General features: G+C 37.4%; 3 protein-coding genes across 4 annotated transcripts; all 3 read left to right on the top strand.

Annotated features, from left to right (window-relative positions):
- Positions 1–989: 989 nt before the first annotated feature.
- Positions 990–14,155, top strand: LOC311278160 (4-galactosyl-N-acetylglucosaminide 3-alpha-L-fucosyltransferase 9-like). The gene is made up of 2 exons (XM_084388784.1): positions 990–1,088; positions 8,802–14,155. Exons 1-2 carry the CDS (start codon positions 1,046–1,048, stop codon positions 9,899–9,901), a joined length of 1,143 nt encoding a protein of 380 aa, XP_084244910.1. The 5' UTR covers positions 990–1,045; the 3' UTR covers positions 9,902–14,155.
- LOC311278161 (4-galactosyl-N-acetylglucosaminide 3-alpha-L-fucosyltransferase 9-like) lies at positions 1,520–3,046 on the top strand (the record flags this gene model as incomplete). The annotated part of the gene is made up of 1 exon (XM_084388785.1): positions 1,520–3,046. One exon carries the CDS (start codon positions 1,520–1,522, stop codon positions 2,597–2,599), a length of 1,080 nt encoding a protein of 359 aa, XP_084244911.1. The 3' UTR covers positions 2,600–3,046.
- Positions 14,156–14,551: 396 nt separating the features above from the next.
- Positions 14,552–18,790, top strand: ctu1 (cytosolic thiouridylase subunit 1 homolog (S. pombe)). 2 transcript variants are annotated; one of them, XM_084388597.1, is made up of 3 exons: positions 14,552–14,798; positions 16,153–16,655; positions 17,930–18,790. In XM_084388597.1, exons 2-3 carry the CDS (start codon positions 16,160–16,162, stop codon positions 18,463–18,465), a joined length of 1,032 nt encoding a protein of 343 aa, XP_084244723.1. In that variant the 5' UTR covers positions 14,552–14,798; positions 16,153–16,159; the 3' UTR covers positions 18,466–18,790. The 2 variants fall into 2 exon arrangements, with proteins under 2 accessions (XP_084244723.1, XP_084244722.1); XM_084388596.1 differs by having other exon boundaries at positions 14,552–14,813.
- The last annotated feature ends 210 nt before the right edge of the window (positions 18,791–19,000 follow it).

The raw sequence follows: 19,000 nt of genomic DNA, 5'->3' as shown, positions 1-19,000 counted from the left end.
ATAGTGCAAAAAGGTACAATTATTCTGAAGTACAACAAGAACAAAGTGGCGTCCTCTAAAGTCTTCAAGGTTAGAAAATGAGCACCACTTGCCATTAATGCAAAGCATATGTTTGCAAGGAAGATTTACATTCACTGGTTCATGCAAGTGAACAGAGAAAGATGAGTCTGTCTAGAAATATCAGCAAATTTTAAGTTTAAATTCATCCTATGAGTAATTTCAAACATAGAAAGTTGATATTTTTAGTACAATCACCATATCACCACCAGAGGTCACTATCGCATTGAGTTTTGACTTTCAATTGCCAAAGTTCTTACCTTATTCTCATTTGATCATGTATTGGTTATCTCCTGCTTTTGCCGGCCTGTATTACTCAATATGTGTATTGTACTGTGATTCGGAGGTGACACTTTCGTCTCGATAGTGCACAAGGGCGAGTTAAAATGTTAATTTCCTTTGTTCTCTCAGAGAGTATCTCTCTCTTCCAGTTCTTCCAGTCTTAAACATATCTGTAGCTCTGCCCTGAATATTTGACTTTACCACCTTAAGGGATAGTTCACCCAAAAATAAAAATTCTGTCATCTTTTACTAACCCTCAAGTTGTTCCAAACCAAATGTCTTTGTTCTGCTGAACGCAAAGGAATATATTTCGTTAGCCTCATAGCATAATTGCCTAAGAAATAATTAATTAAAAAATGACTTGGGCAATTATGCTATGAGGCTAACGATTTTGAAGAATGTTTGCAGTCACAACTTGAGGGTGAGTAAATGATGATAGAGTTTCATTTTTGGATGAACTACTTGTTGGACTTAGATAATTATAACAATCTGTACATGGACTCTGACAACCCTATTTGCAGGAAAGTGTTATTTGGCAAATTAGGAGTTTTGACATCCCAAATAATTGTTGGGCGAAACTGAAGTTTTGAGGAAACGAATTAGGTAACTCGAACCGAGAGGGAAACTCCCCCTGACGGTAGGCTAGAGAAATAGAGAAGATGAGACGGAGAATGCCGGAAGAACTGGAGCTGATTGTACGCTCGTAATGACGATTGTTTGGACCGAATACCTTTATAACATCATTTCCAGTTAAGAATTTACATTATTTTGTCTGCATCTATATGTATGAAATGTCACACTTGTTATTTAGGCTACAACCTGACTGTATTTTTTATTTTCATTGAAGCTGATCTAGTTTAGCTGGTTCAGGTTTGTTTGGATGAGCAGAGGCAGTGTTACACACGAGGTTCTCGGCGTTGAGTTTCCTATGTTTTTACACTTCCGTCTTTACATAGTGCGGTCCTCTCGCGCGGAACACAACTACAAATTTCTGTTAATGAAGGGCTCTTAAAGAGGTAAGTTGAGTTCACTATTCATTCCAAACATTCTGTACAATTTGAGTCTTATCTAACTGTATTAGTCAAATGCTTTAACGTTTAATATGGAGGCATTTGTTTTTATTCTTAACATATGTTCGAGGCTGATCATTTCCTTTTCATTTTTGTTTTTAGATCAGACAATGTCAAATCGTCTGGCTTTAATAGTGGTGCTGGCTGGTATCATCTCTCTGAACGTCATGTTTTTCTGGTTTAAACCTTCAAAAACCTGTCCTCTTCCACTTCCTAGACCTGAACAAAAGTCTCCCGAGAGTAAGAGTTCTCTTCCTGATACAGTAGAAGACAAACCTGTTCTTCTACTATGGGTCTGGCCTGAAAATTACAGGTTTGACTTCAGTGACTGCAAAAAGTTTTACAATATCGATTGTTGTCAGTTGACGGATGATAGATCTCTCTACAGCAATGCAGACGCTGTCATGGTTTATCACAGGGGCATCAGTCGGGACCTGAACAACCTTCCTCCATCTCCTCGTCCTCCGTTCCAGAGGTGGATTTGGTTACATTTGGAATCACCGACCAACACTAAGAAAATACCAGGTCTGGAAAACCTGTTCAATCTCACTCTCAGCTACAGACAGGATGCTGATATTCCCGTACGGATGAAATTGAAGACCAGGAAGAAACCAGATGAGGAGTTTGTAATTCCCAAAAAGGACAAACTAGTGTGTTGGATTGTGAGTAACAATGATGCCTTTACAGGTGTCGGCACAAGGAACCAGTTTTACCAAGAACTCAGCAAATACATCCAAGTGCATCTGTTCGGAAAAGCTTATGCAACATTTCTTAGTTATGACGAATACTATCCTACCCTAGCTAGCTGCAAGTTTTACCTTTCCTTTGAGAACTCCGTCCACAAGGACTACATCACTGAGAAGATAAATGGGCCGCTTGCTGCAGGAACCGTCCCTGTGGTTCTGGGTCCTCCCAGAAGAAACTATGAAAACTTTGTTCCCGGCGATGCCTTCATTCATGTGAATGACTTCCCAGATGCAAAGTCACTAGCAGAATATCTGCTTCAGCTGGACAAGGACGAAGAAGCATATCGCAGGTTCTTTAACTGGAGGAAATATCTCTCTCCAACTCCTCATTTAATACGACAAACCCAAGAGTTTATTCTGGCTATTTGCACTGCCTGTGACCATATAGCACGACACAGAGAATATAAAGAAGCCCATGATATTTATGAGTGGTTTTTCAGTTAAAGTCAAGTTAAATTAAAGTCAAAGTTTTGGAGTTTGTTAAAAAATAGTGATGAATTTTTATACATATATATTTTTGATAATCATTTCTAATTGGTTTTATGACTGATCACTTGTGTAATGATGTAAAAAGATCATTTTGTAATACCCAGATAACCATTACAGATCTTAATTGTAAAGTGTTTTTAATGCTTGTTCAATTAATCAATAAACAATTTTTGTACACAGTTTTACCATGTTAAGACGACCAATTTGAACGCGTTTCTCAATGCACACATTCTGGCCATGTTCGAACTTGTAATATTTTTGTTTATTGTGGCCTTGTTTTACTGATATCTTCTGTGCTAGAGTAAATTAATAAATGTTACATTGTAAATTAAGTAAATGATATGATCCATATTATAAATTATAATTTATCTGTATGGGTTATTAAATGTTTGTTTTAAGTCATTGGCCTATCATTTTCAAAAGTATTACACAGCATATGTTTATAACTGAACACACACAACCACGCACATAACTTTATTCATTTTCACATAATAATGTTTTTGTAATTTGGTGTTCAACCCAAAACCTTTTATTATCACATTTTTTCAGTCAGAGCTGTTGTGCAAGTCAAATAAGACACATTAAACTATGTCCTCAGAACAAGAGTAAAGTGTCTGTTTTATCGGTAAAAGCCAATAGCCACCTGGATAGAAACAAACTGGATAGAAACAAAAATAGAAACAAGGAAGATATTTGGAAGAATGTTTGTAACCAAGATCTCTTCCTTTGTGTTCAGCAGAACAAAGAAACTCATACAGGTTTGGAACAACTTGAGGGTGAGTAAATGATGACAGAATTTTTGGGTGTACTATCCCTTTAATTTACAACTGCCTCATTTCTGAATGAATCAGCCGTTTGAATGAATCGTTTGAATAAATGACTCAATGACTCACTCATTAAGACTGCCACCTGCCGCCTGCTATACTGATGGTTTAGTTTCGTGTTTAAAAGTATCATTCTTTCCAAAAAATCATTCTTTCTTATTTGTATATTCAAAAAAGATTTAAAATAATCTCATTACATTATTCAATGCAGTTTAATTTGATTGGTAACAGCCCTTTAGCATCTTATTATTCTATTTTACATTATTGATCAAATTTAAGAATTTTAAATGAAAGGATAAACATATATTTAAAACGATTAGGGGAAAAATGCCCTTTATAAAGGTTAAAATATCATAAATATGCCGATTTATATATGTCAAAGCTGACTGAACAATGATGAGAATACTGATTCGGAATAAATTATATTTACAATAGCCTGCATTTTTTTTTATTATTTCTTGCATTAAAATCATTTTCTCTTGTTTTGTTTTTTAATTGCAGTCTTTTTCTTCTGCCATTCATGCTTATCAGCTCCATGCAATTTTAAGCTTTTCTTGGTTCAGCTGCATGCAGTCTGAAAAGGTTTTTTGGCAGTTTACTAAAATAAAAGAGCCATTCATGGTTTAAACTGTTGACTTTTCTACCTTGAGAAAGAACGTTAAACGAACAAGGCATGACAAATCATGACATAAGACTGACATCACTCACAACTGAACGTACCAATGCATTATCCCTCATGAACAAATACAACGTCTGATGTTTGCATATGCATACCAGTAGTAGGCCTATCATGAATAAACATGACGTCTGATGGTTGTACACATATATACCAACGTACCTCACGTCACATATGCAAATGTAGTCTCAAATACAACAATTTCATTGGCTGCTGTGCGTGTTGTGCGTTAACGCGGACGATTTTCCAAAATTTACGCGTTTCGTTTAAAGACTTTTGACCCCGATCGCCTTTCATATGTCACACGCACGTTAACACTTCCACTCAGGGGCGGACTGGCCATCTGTGTGATCTGGAGAATCACAGGACGGCCGGTACTCCAGGACGGCCGGCGGGCCGGCCCACCACCCGCCACGCACGCAGTCATCGCCTGTTTTTTCCCCCACTAATCTGTTTCACACTCCAGTACTGTAGGTGGCAGCAATGCACCTTTAAGTTGGATGCCAGCTGCACTGGCCGTGGCTGCCATAGATATCATATATAAAGGCTAGATCAAAGCCTGTCTACGGAAAGCCTGTTCACTCCAACGCCCTATTAAGTCCTATTGGTTGTAGTTCCAATCAGAGTTCCACTGGGGGCGCTCGCCATGAGTGCAAAATGAATGGGAGTCAATGGGGCTAGACAGCTAAATTTGTCTCCCTCACCCGATTGCCGTTGAGAAATCTCAGATTTGATTGTAGGTTTTGCAAGTTCAACATGGGTTATAGATCGAAAGTTGAATGAACGAGTACTTATTTCTTTTCGATTTCTTACAGGTTGAGTTGTTGTTGTCCATAACACGCTAGCATTCTGACGTCATTGACATTTTGAAAGACTTTTTCAAGCAAATAAGTGACTCTAAAAAATCTAACACCAAGCAATGTGTAATTTCTTTGCATCCCCTTTCGAAAACAACATTCAAATTACTAGACAAAAATTTATATCCTAAGGCCCCGTTTACACGTACATGGTTATTTTGAAAAACGGAGACATTTCCCTTCGTTTGCGCCCTTCGTTTACACGCAAACGGAGGATTCGCCAATGAAACCGATTCTTTCTAAAAACCTCGGCCAGAGTGGAGATTTTGAAAATCTTCGTTTGCACGTTTGCATGTAAACAGAGAAAACCGGAGTTTTAGGTAGCGACGTCACAGAATGTGACTATTTTCGGGATTCTGATTGGCTAAGGTGGGCTTGAGCTTCTCGTTACACTGACACCTACAGGTTTGGCATGCTCTTGACAGCATATACACAGGTTCGTGTGCACGATGTTATTTTTGAAAACGAAGAGGGGTGAAATGTCTGTTTATGAAAATAGCCACCTACGTGTAAACGTAGCCTAAGAAAAGTGGATTTTGAGCGGCATAGCTCCATAGACCTCCATTCATTCTGCACTCGTCATGTGAGCGCCCTCATATGGAACAAGAGTGGAACTGCAACCGGAAGTTTATTGAGTGGCACTTATCCCCTCATTAGACGTTCTCTGGCTAGATGTCTCGTGCGCACTGCTGGCCAATGGAGGTCGACGTCCGCACGTGGCGGCCATCTTGCCACAGTGTACTCGCTCATTACTTCAATGGTGCATGTACTTTTAAATAACCATAACTTGCTCATTTTTCTACCGATTTTCAAACGGTTTGGTTTGTTATAAACGTCAGAGATGTAGTTATGACACTGCATACATACACTGGATACATATGAAAAATTATAACATACATGTTCAAGCATTCGGAATTATAGCCACGTTAATAACGTTTGTAAGAAACCAAACCGTTTGTAAATCCGTCAAGATTTCAGCGAGATAAGAGGATTTGTGTGCGTGCTGATCATTCACCTTAATGCACAGAGCACTGTGACAAGATGGCCGAACGATGATGCCGGAAGTGACTGCGCCATAAGACATCTAGCGTTTATATATGATATCTATGGTGGCCGCCAAGTAAGGAGAAGAAGAAGTGGAAGAGGAGGAAGAAACCAACCGCAAAGACGTTAGATAGAAGCATAGAAACAAACAAACAATATGCATAACGCGGCCGTGGGTAAAAAACGGAAAGAAAAGGGTGGGGCTGAGAAGGCGAGAGAAAAAAAATTCCGGAATTTAGATACTGAAGCCGCTAAATGTCGCAAACTAACTGAAATATTTTGCAGCACAGCCAGCAGCAGCACCTTGCAGTTAAATATTAGCATATTAATAAATATGTTGTGCTTTTACTTTTAAAAATGTTGGTAACGTTACAATTAATTCTTACAAACTTTGAAGATTTTGAATACAGAAGTTACATTTGTAATGGTGTATTTTCATTTAGGCTAGATGTGTTATTATTATTTGTGCAGTAAGATTAATTACTGCATAAATTAAGATTATTAAGTAATAAATTCATTTTAAGACAGCATGGATATAACAGCATATTATCTAATCTATTCCATGCTATCTTGGAATAAAAACCTGTTGTTGTTTTTTTTTTTTAAATCCATTCATTTGTTTATTCAGGTTGAGCTTAGACCAAGAGCAGAGAAAGACACCCACTCCAGCTCAACTTTAAATTACTTTAAGCGCCCCAAGTCAGACAGTCACAGCCTAGAGGGTTTTTTTCTTTTTCATACCATAATAATTTGCTTTTAACACAACATCTAGTCAACATCAGTGCTGTTGCTACAGTTTGGATGGTATATGAGCCACAATTAAAGTCTTGTGACACTCATGCCAGGCGTTATTGTTGTTGTTGTCGAGTTTCCGTGCGCCGATTGCTTTGGGCCGGGCCTAGTCAAAGTCCAGGGCCGTTTTTTAGTCCCAGTCCGTCCCTGCTTCCACTAGGAAAGAATGAACACAAAACGAGCGCCATAATTGTCCGCTCGTAATGGCGATTATCTGGACTGAATACGTGTGGTCTCTGGGTGTGCATAAGAAAAACTGGGTGTGCCACATTTATTGTCAGATTAATGTGCATAAAAAAAAAACTAAAAAAACGACCCGGCGTATCACTACCTTTACAGAATAGACTGGGCTGATGTGTAAAACTATGCTCAGGCTCGCCACATAACCATAATACTAGGCCTCTATAAAATATAACTCAGGGCTCAACATTAAGCCTTTTCATGTGCTTGTCCTTCGAACAAGTAAATCGGTCATTCACTTGTCCATGTAAAAACAATTGCTTGTCCAGAAATTTTTTTGATTTTTTTTGTTCTTTTTTTTGTGTGTGTGTGTGTGTGTTGTTAAAATTTATTCTGAAGCAATATTCTCATCAGTGTTCAGTCAGCTTTTACATATTTAAATATGCATATTTATGATATTTTAACTTTTTTACAGAGCATTTTCCCCTAATCGTTTTAAATATATGCTTCATCTTTCATTTTAAATTCTTAAATTTGATCAATAAATTCTATTGGAATTATAAGACTCTATATGGCTGTTACCAATCAAATTAATTAATTTACACTGCAAAATTACAACTGCATTAAATAATGTTATGAGATTGTTTTAAATATTTTTTGAATTAAATATTGGAAAGAATGATAGCCTACTTTTAAACACGAAACTAAACCACCAGTAGGGGGGCGGCAGGTGACCGTCTTAATGAGTGAGTCATTGAGTCATTTATTCAAATGATTCGTTCAAACGGCTGAATTGTTCAGGAATGAGGCAGTTGTGATTTGAGTCATTGAATCTTTGACTTTGAATCATTCAGTAATGCGGTTATGTGTTCCAGTGAGATGTGCTGTGGTTCTGCTGTGATCTTTGTTTGGAGCTATTTTCGCTGCACAAATAGAACGAAAACAGTCAATATTGTGTCTAAAATCTAAGTGACTTGATATTAATTACTTGTTTATTGAACTGTCTCTGTCATATGAAATAAGTGTCACATTTTCAATCGTGATGGTATTCAGCACTCGTGGTCGTGTGATGTTGCTTAACTGTATCATATCATATGTTATAAATACTCCACATGACATTTTTTAACCGCTGAATGTTCATTAGGTTTCTCTGCGCGAGCCTCAACAACACAACAACAGTCAGCGGCTGTTTGCGTATTGGTTGGCAGTCCAATGACGGCAGATATTTTTTAACGATAATAATTAAAAAAAATTATTTTATTTAAAACAAATATTGTAAGTAAACAACAATAGTCCAATTTTAGATTTTTTTTTTTTTTTGCAGCTGCCACCAGCACACCCGCGGCTACGCTTATGGTTTGGTTTGTAACATAATTTCCAGTTAATAATTAACATTCTTTTGTCTGCAGATATGCATGAAATGTCACTCCCTTTATTTACATCCTGTCTGAGTGTTGTTGATCTAGATTAGCTGTCCCGTAAAATACCATGTAAAATACGGAAGCGTATTCACTCTTAAAGCGGTAAGGAGTTGAGTTCACTATTCATTCCAAACATTCTGTACAATTTGAGTCTTATCTAATTGTGTGTGAGTCAAATGTTTTAGTCAGTTTAGTTTTTTAACTGCCTGATGTGCTGCTATTGTCTCAGACACAGTGCTACCTTATATTTCATGCAAATTTATTTTTGGAAGTCAATTTAACATTACTTTTATTATGGAGGCATTTGTTTTTCTTCTTGTTTATGTTCGAGGCTGATCACTTCCTTTTCATTAATATTTTCAGATCAGAAAATGTCAAAAACAAATGGATCATTGCTGTGTCGTCTGACGTTGGCTGGTATCATCTCTCTGAGCGTCATGTTTTTCTGGTTTACACCTCCAAAAAACTGTCCTCTTCCACTTCCTAGACCTGAACAAAACAAGTCTGCCAAGAGTAAGAGTTCTCTTCCTGATACAGTAGAAGACAAACCTCTTCTTCTACTATGGGTCTGGCCTGAAAATTACAGGTTTGACTTCAGTGACTGCAAAACAATTTACAATATCGATGGTTGTCAGTTGACGGATGATAGATCTCTTTACACCAATGCAGACGCTGTCATGGTTTATCACAGGGGCATCAGTCAGGACCTGACCAACCTTCCTCCATCTCCTCGTCCTCCGTTCCAGAGGTGGATTTGGTTACATTTGGAATCACCGACCAACACTAAGAAAATACCAGGTCTGGAAAACCTGTTCAATCTCACTCTCAGCTACAGACATGATGCTGATATTCCTGTACGGATGAAATTGAAGACCAGGAAGAAACCAGATGAGGAGTTTGTAATTCCCAAAAAGGACAAACTGGTGTGCTGGATTGTGAGTAACAATGATGCCTTTACAGGTGTCGGCACAAGGAACCAGTTTTACCAAGAACTCAGCAAACACATCCAAGTGCATCTGTTCGGAAAAGCTTATGCAAAGTTCTTGGATCATACCGAATACTATCCTACCCTAGCTAGCTGCAAGTTTTACCTTTCCTTTGAGAACTCCATCCACAAGGACTACATCACTGAGAAGATAAATGGGCCGCTTGCTGCAGGAACCGTCCCTGTGGTTCTGGGTCCTCCCAGAAGAAACTATGAAAACTTTGTTCCCGGCGATGCCTTCATTCATGTGAATGACTTCCCAGATGCAAAGTCACTAGCAGAATATCTGCTTCAGCTGGACAAGGACGAAGAAGCATATCGCAGGTTCTTTAACTGGAGGAAATATCTCTCTCCAACTCCTCATTTAATACGACAAACCCAAGAGTTTATTCTGGCTATTTGCACCGCCTGTGACCATATAGCACGACACAGAGAATATAAAGAAGCCCATGATATTTATGAGTGGTTTTTCAACTAAAGTCACCTCAGATTTTGGAGTTTGTTAAAGTCGTCATGAACCGGAAGTTACAAACGACTTTTCTCCAGTGTTGTGACGTATTTACAAGTGAAACGGAATATTGAATAGAGGGCAGGGTTTTACTTTAGCGCTCCTCCTCTCCATCTCTCGCTCATAGCAGACTAACGGTTTGAGGGGAGTTGCCACACCCTCGCGCCATAGCACATGACAGGAAGAGAAGAGAAGTCGTTTCGAGGGGGGAGGGAAGGATAACATATTTGATTAAAGAATATAAGGTCACATGAATTTAAAAAAATTAGTGCACAGATAAATAATTTGTAATAAACACTACAATATTACATATAAAAATACGAATTGTAAAATTTGATTTCATGGCAGTGATGAATTTTTCTACATGTTTTTTTTTTTTTGTGATAATCATTAGGGGCCAAGCTCTGAAAGTGCGTAGGCACCTCTTGAAATCGTTAGCATTCCTATTCTTCTTCTTCTTCTTCTTCCGTATGGAAGTCTATGGCAGCCCATAGAACCGCTTGCAGGAAAGTTAGGAAATTTGGCACACTGATAGAGTTCAGTCTGAACAGTCACCATAGCAAATTTGCAGTCTCTAACTCAATCCCTCCAGCGCTACCAACTGCCTAAAGCAAAGTTTCACTCATGTTTATGCTAATAACTTTTGAACCGTAAAGGGCTAGAAACAAAAATCTTGTGTCCCCCGATTACGTGTCCGTTTCGATTGCATGGAATTCTTTCCGCCATTTTGAATTCTCAGAAAAAAATACTTTTTCGAACTCCTCCTAGACGGTTGCTCCGATTTTCACGAAAATTTAACCAGATCATCTTCAGACCATGCCGACAAAAAGTTACGGAATTCAAGTTGATTCGTCAAACCATTCTCGAATACCGTGCAGTTTTACGTAGCGCTTGCAAAAACAGACTTAAGGCTGTATGTCCGCAACACTTTATCGTATTCAGACAAAACTTGGAACATGTCATCACAAGCATGACCTGAGGCGACATTCTGCGTTTCGGCGCAGCGCCACCTACTGGTCTGGAGATACTTAAAAATTGCTATTTTTGCTTATAACTTCTGAACGATTTGTCCAAAAATCATAAAAGTGGTCTCGTTAGATTCAGGGCGTCATGCCGAGTCGACGAGTCATGCTGAGTTAGACTAATATCTAATTTTCCCATATTGGCCATTTTGGATGTCGGCCATTTTAAATTTTGTACTAAAATGCTGTATTTTACGAACGCATGAAGATATCGTTACAGAACTCACTATGAGCCATCAATATGATGCCCTGAAGGAGCCTGAGAAGTTTCGAACCAGCGCCACCTAGTGATAAAATATATTTTTCAAATGCTTTTAACTCTAGGTGTGGTTGACTTATTTTTACGCGAGTCAGGTCCCGAGTCCAACGATACCAAACATGTTAGGGTTTGCCTTACCGTTTGTGTAGCGTTGTGATTTAGCGCTTAAAAAAACATTTTCCGATATCTTCGAAACCGTTAGACCGATCGAGACGAAACCATCTTGGAAGTTTGGAAACATAGGTCGTTGGCTATATATTACTGGCCAAATGTCAAAATATTTATAGTAATTGGCAAAAAAATCCAATCAAAGTCGCCCATGGGTAATTTTTTCTGCACTCATACATATAAATGTCTATAACTCTAAAACAAAATGAGATATTTTCACCAAATTTGACACACACATGTATGGGCTCACTCTGAGAACACATAAAAACAAGTAATAAAAACTCAGTGAGTGTTTTAGCGCAATTTTCTCACGTCATGGGATCACAACACTAAGAGATAGTAAATGAAAGAGAAAATAAGTTGCTCGAGAATATGACTTTCTCTTGAAATTCAAATGAACTTTCTGAAATCAAATCAGCAATGGATAATAAAAAAGGCACAATCACTTGACTAGTTGAACATCATTTTTTTTATTAGCTCATTATTTTTTACATCTTGTGTTCACTCAATATCCTCGATTTTCTCTGTATCAGTTTCCTTTTCTGCTTTGTCCTCTTCAGATTCTTCCTTCTTTTCTGCTTGACTATTGGCTTGTGACTTTGTAAACTCTTCTTCTGCTTTCGAGATATTTGCCAAAACATCCTCTGAAAGCCCGAGTCATCGTAGAAATCAGATACGCCTGATGAGGAAGCCGTTGGTGTGGATGTCGCCATCTTTTGTCGCTTTGCTGAACGTTCTTCCATTTATTTTGCAACAACCTCTTGTCGTTTTCTCATATATTCTTGCTCCTTCTCCAAATCTTGATCGATACCTTCATTGATTTCTTGCCGTAATTCAGTGGAATTAATTGTGCTCATGACTCTTGTGAATACCTTCCTTACGTATTTCTGTGGAACAATAGTTTTATAGGTGAAAAGGCAATATTTTTCTTATTTCCCTTCATATAAAGTTTTAATTAATTTTTGAAGCATAAAGGAAATATTTTTGATCAATTCTTTTTTTCTAATATTATTGTAAATTTTAGAAGCTATCGATTGCAATTTGTTTCAACTCGATAGCTATTATGTTTGCCGAGAAATTTGCAAAAAACTGAATTTTTTCTGGAATTTCCAGGAAATCCAAAATCTTTTCCTGGATTTTTTTTGTGCGTTCCCGAGATTAGACCTTCCTTAACATAATGCCGAAAACCCGAAGTCTCTAGGTGGTCTGGTTGAGGAGTAGATAGAAGTGCAAGATTGGTGCGCACAGACAGAACAGAACAGAAATCATGAGTTGTTAATCGCAATTTTGTCCGGTGGAAAATTGAGCTAAAAAAAGTGGTGGGACTGCACCACTTGGTGGCGCTATAATAGAACAAAACAAGGACATTGCCATTAATTACAATATAATATCATGATATTAAATGCTACACTTTACGAATGCATTGTGGCTCTTCAGCTATCAGGTTAAACATAAGCTACATTACCATTAAGATAGCTTAGCATGCTAAATTGGTTAACATGCTTTTGTGTGCTAATTCTTACACTGATCTCTCCTCGGCAGTTTAGTAAGTCAGCGTCAAGTTACTGAGTGGCGCAAGCTGCTAAACCTTGTGCCACGAGCCCTGAACCATTCAGGTTGTGGGTTTCAATCATGTGTGGCACATGCCCAGACCACAATAGGTATAGTGGCCAGAAGTGGTGCAAAGATGAGTTAGTTCCAGACATGGTGACAATATGAGAAGGAACTCAATAAATAAGACATGTGGTGCATATAAAAAATATTAATTTTGAGTTGATTCTCACTTGAATTATGGAACATCGGCATCTTAATGAATGCATGTCTTCCCAGTGGCGCGACAGGCATCTGATCCAGAGATAGTGGGTTCAAGTCCCGCGTGGGACGACTTTAGAAAAATTGTGTGGAATATTGTGTGATTTGGATTCCTTTACGATTCAATCGTTGTACTAATCTTTCTTCTTTCTTAGAAATACATATGTTTTTGTTCATTCTGTGTTCATTCTCATCTGAACTTCTGTTCATTTTGAGTTCATTTTCACCTGCACTTCTGAACCAGCTGTTTATTCATGTATGTTCAGTCTGCACTGCTGTTGCAGCTGCTTCAGGGGCTTGGCCCCGTATCGCTGCTTGCAGCTATATTTTCTAATTCGTTTTATGACTGATCACTTGTGCAATGATGTAAAAACGAAAAAAGAAATGTCCCTTTTTTTAGGATACTGTATTTTAAAGATCATTTTGTAACCGAGATCAGCTTTACATGTCTTTATTGTATAGTGTTTTTCATGTTTGTTCAATGAATTAATTTATTAAACAATTATTGCACATGCACGTGTGGAACAGTCCCTAAGGTTTACACTTTTGGTTTATAGGCGGAAAACAATTAAGGTCACAGATACAATAGCTTAGGAAACCAAGGAGATGTTTCTACTTTCTCTGAAATACACCAGGAGAAAGATGCCCAGGGTCCCTGATCTCCTGCATGAACATGTTATAGTCCTGCGGGAGGAGGCATGAGGACTGCAAATGTGAACAGAGCAATGCACGCAGCTACAGGTCTGGGACAAACCACGAGGGATCATATGTCCCCACATACTGACCTGATATTGACCCCCGCTCTGCTCAGAGACTCATTATTCAATGTCTGACTGTGAAACTTGTTCGGTTTATGTCTCAGTTGTTAAATCACGAATATGTAAACATGTTAAGAGAAATTTGCTGGAAATAAAGCAGTTGAAAGTGAGAGGACATTTCTTGAGTTTATATGTATTTTTCATGTCTTTCATTGTTGCCTGGTTGTTTCTGTGATACAAATGTTAACAAATAAAGACACACACAGACTAATATTGCGGTAGCAACTTGTTAGCATCTATTTAAATCACACGGTTTTTATTATTATAGTATATTTACTTTTATTATAATAAGGCAGTGTCAAGGAATAAGGTATGCTTATAAACAGTGTTTGAAATTTCCAACCTTCTTGCATCGACTATTTGCACTGTTTAAAAGATTTATTTACTATTTACACATGGTCTAAAAATTCATTTACACTGGCAAACGTATTGTGCATGTAATACTGAATACATTTTTTTTATAACTGCTACCTCATAATCATAACATTTGTACGTTTTTGACAAAAGTTCACATTTAAACTCTTATGCCAGGACAAAGGAGGGCGCCAAACTCAAACAGTCAAACAGGAAGTGACGTGCTTGAAACGTGTTTTATCCCTATGGTTGTATCACAGCAGCCGAGATGTTTTGGGTTAAAAGCAATCATGAGATTATTATTTTTATTTTTTAATTCGTCGTTAAACTCATCAGCTATTTGTTTTATAACTCTGGTTTAGCGTTTTATTTACTCAAACACGTCATCGTGCTACATCTTCACTCTTGTCTAAATGAATTGCACCCCGTAGGAAGTAAGTTACTTAAAGGTTTGTAGTTTATATTTGATCAGTTTCATAAAGTTCAACTGCTATTCTAGTGTTCCATTTTTCTTATGTGATAATATTTTCCTCTCTAAAATTGTTCTGAAATGCTTCAATTTTTTAAATACTATCATATTCATGCATACAGTTTCTGACTGTTCTTCAACCATTTCAGACACTGAATTTATTTATTAGTTTGTTTAAATTGGCCATAAACTAGTTACAAACCCTTTAACAAATTTTGCATGGTGGTTTCTGCTTGTAATCACTAGGATCAGGTGCATACAATTCAATCCAACAGCTATGCTTTATAGTTGTATAAGTAATTGTATATTTATTCTTTGACATCTTTCGAATCAAACGTACTGTACCGTGTTAAGAAATATTCAGAATCACTATATTTCAGAAGGACCATCATCACCTACTTTCTCCCAACAACATTAAACATTCATGTTCATTAAATCGAAATATTCCTGCTGTAAACTTTTATGCCAAATGCTGAAAGGGTTAAATCAAAGGTTTCAATTTTTTAGATTCCACTGATCCCAAAATATGATTATCATCCTCATCCTCAAATTTGAAAGGCATATATATATTTTTACTAGCGCTGTCAAATCGATTAATTGCATCAAGCATAAAGGTTTGTGTTTATATATTATGTGTCCATCTATCTATCATGTGTATTTGTGTATAAAGTAGTACACACACACACATTTATATTATGATATATATATATATATATATATATATATATACACTCATATTATATAAACACAAACTTTTATCTTAGATCTGATTAATTGCGATTAAACGGTTTGACAACACTAATTTTCACGTGAAAAAAATGCATGAAATATTTTTTGTAAAGTATTTAGTTTATATTATGTTATTATGTGTTTTTCTACTCACTATAATACTGTACTAGATGTATTATTTATTATTTTTTTCTTTGAATCTGTTTTTTTAATCAATTTATTTATTTGAATCATTTTATTTTAATGACCTAATTAGTTCCTTTAGTCTTATTTTTTATTATTCATTTATTTTGTACATTTTAAACACTTTTTTTTCTCTAAACGTTTCCACGAACCCATAGCACTTCCTTGCAGTGTATGTAATGTAAAACATATTTTATGCATATTTATATTATTTTTTCACAGTATAAATTTAGAATTTATACACACACACACACACACATATATATATATATGCGCCTTTTAAATTAGCAGACGTTCGTATCTTGAGGACAGTGGCATCTAAAAGCTTGAAAAGCCCAGGGTGAAAGATCAGTTTAGCATGTGTTTTGATGAGTTCAGCTCTGATATGACTCTGAAATGCTCTGCAGTGTCATCATGCCCGTCCAGTGCAGTAACTGCGTTCAGAGACGGGCCGTGCTCAAGCGGCCCAAGACCGCACACTCCCTCTGCAAGGACTGCTTCTTCTGGGCTTTTGAGGAGGAGATCCACCAAACCATCATGTCTGCTGCACTCTTTAATCGCGGGGAGACCGTGGCCATCGGTGCCTCGGGCGGGAAGGACTCAACCGTCCTGGCCCATGTGATGAAGCTCCTGAACCAGCGCTATGATTACGGGCTGAACCTCCTGCTTCTGTCGGTGGATGAGGGCATCACGGGTTACAGAGATGATTCCCTGGAGACGGTGAAGAGGAACCAGCAGCAGTATGAGCTGCCGCTGAAGATCGTGTCTTATGAAGAGCTGTACGGCTGGACGATGGACGCCATCGTGAAGCAAGTGGGCTTGAAGAACAACTGCACTTTCTGTGGTGTGTTTCGCAGGCAGGCGCTGGACCGAGGAGCCATGATGCTGAAGGTGGACAAGATCTGCACAGGCGAGTAATGTCTTTTCCAACATGTGTTTATGAGACCTTCTGCGAGACAAATAATGTGTTTCAGAGTTAATACATTGCATTGTGCCTTCTCAGGCTTAATTAATACACGTAAATATATGCATCCTCTTTAGAGAATTTAATTCTCACTTTTTATTTTTTGTTACATATTTCCATTTTTATTCGTTTACTATTCAACATTGGGGTAATTCTTAGATCATCCTCTACTGACAGACAATACTAAACATAAGATAAAGTTAAAATAAAAGAGAGCGGACTCAAATTTTTCCTTAAATTCACTTCTTGGAAGGATGATGATGTCATTATTGATATATGGAATAGTTCATTGGTTTAGACAGCTAAAAGTATATAGAGCCAATAAAGTCAGAATGCTAGCTTTTGATTTCTTATATGTTTTTTGTGTGTTAAATTAGGCATATATTTAGGACCATTTTCATCACAGTCAAGCATTTGCAAGTAATGCAAAAAATATATGATTTTTATTGTTTCCCAAAAAAATTTCACTGTCTGTCATTTTTGTTGTACTGCCTTTATTTATGCTCATTTAAATTAAAACATTATCAAATACTAATATTAATGTTCTTAAAATAGGCATTTTTGTACTATATAGTGCTGTCAAAACGATTAATCGTGACTAATTGCATCTAACATAAAAGTTTGTTTACATTATATGTATATATATATATATATATAATATATATTTCTATGTATATGTGTGTATATATATATATATATATATATATATATATATATATATATATATATATTTCTGTGTATGTATATACGTGTGTGTGTGTGTGTGTGTGTGTATGTGTGTATATATATATATATATATAAATATGTGTGTGTATATACAGTATTTGCACACACTAAGAAATATATATATTAATATAATTATACACACACACAAATATGATGTAAACACAAACTTTTATGTTAGATGCAATTAGTCGCGATTAATTGATTTGACAGCACTAATATATACTTTTTTGGGGGGGTGAAATATGACCTTGACATGTTTGTTTCGTGTGGTAACATCTAAATTAACCAATTAAAAATCGTATTTAATATGACTGAATCATCCTGAAACATTAGATTACACCTACAGAAGCCATAATGTATATATTTTATGAGTTTCATACAGTTTAACTCGTGTTAATGTATTCTGAAATGCACTTTGAGTCTCTCAGAAATAGAAGGAAATGCATTTTCCGAGGCTGAAAGGTTTACAGAGGTGTGTTTTGTTGAACGAGCAGGTCACAATGCGGATGACGTGGCAGAGACGGTGTTGATGAACGTCCTGCGTGGGGATATTGCACGTCTGCGGCGCTGCACCTCCATCAGCACGGCCAGCGAAGGAGACGGCGCCATCCCTCGCTGCAAGCCACTTAAATACGCCTACGAGAAAGAGATCGTCCTCTACGCCTATTTTAAGAAGCTCGATTACTTTTCCACAGAGTGCATCTACTCGCCGAACGCCTACCGGGGTCACGCTCGCGCCTTCCTCAAAGACCTGGAGTCCATCAGGCCCAGCTCCATCATAGACGTCATCCACTCCGGGGAGACGCTCTCCGTAAAGGAAGGGGTGAAGATGCCGGTCCAGGGAACGTGTTCGCGCTGTGGCTACATCTCCAGTCAGGCCTTGTGTAAGTCCTGCGTTCTGCTGGAGGGCCTGAATCGAGGTTTACCCAAGCTGGGCATCGGGAAACATCACCGTCTGCACGGAAAAATCCTGGCTCGGGAGCCTCTGACCGAGCAGGAGGAGAAGAAGCTGAAGGCTGTGGACTTCTGACAAAATCAACACTTGATTTTAAAAACTAGACGTTTGAGTTTCTTTTAAGATGCTTGGGATGGATGTTCATAATGTGAGGTGTTTCCATTTGTTTTATTCCAAGTGTGTCAGTCTCCAGCGATTGTTCAAAGTTCAACCACAGGGAAATGAATGTCACGCATCTTTTGTTAATAAGTTAAAAGGCAAACTGTGCCATTCAAAACCAGAGACTGTCTTTTTAAAGACAAACATTAACTTTTTCAACTTACACCACATTCACATCAGGGGGAACATTTCTCTCTTATTTAAACAATAACATGACAATAAAATTATTAAGAATTTCTTATTTTGTTGTTTTTTTTGCATCCTCCGAAATCATATACTCTCTTGAGCAGGTGCTTATTTTGAATGGGTAATTACATCGCGGCTGCTAAAAATGCAGTATGTTTGATATAGTATGAATGTGACCTACGTCACTTTACTGCTATTCACAAATCCTCTCCCGTGGCCTCATGGGAAAGTGAAGTATCCATCATATGCACACTTCAGAATCTCG

This window comes from Rutilus rutilus (assembly GCF_951802725.1).
Source record: "Rutilus rutilus genome assembly, chromosome: 19".
Classification (NCBI taxonomy): Eukaryota; Metazoa; Chordata; class Actinopteri; order Cypriniformes; family Leuciscidae; genus Rutilus; species Rutilus rutilus.
This window is presented reverse-complemented; position numbering and strand designations above follow the sequence as displayed.

Coding starts and splice junctions, on each gene's coding strand:
- LOC311278160 (XM_084388784.1), top strand. CDS start 1,046: ATGACGATTGTTTGGACCGAATACCTTTATAACATCATTTCCA. Junction 1,089..8,801: donor CCTTTATAACATCATTTCCA/GTTAAGAATTTA, acceptor TAATATTTTCAG/ATCAGAAAATGTCAAAAACA.
- ctu1 (XM_084388597.1), top strand. CDS start 16,160: ATGCCCGTCCAGTGCAGTAACTGCGTTCAGAGACGGGCCGTGCTCAAG. Junction 16,656..17,929: donor GGTGGACAAGATCTGCACAG/GCGAGTAATGTC, acceptor TTGAACGAGCAG/GTCACAATGCGGATGACGTG.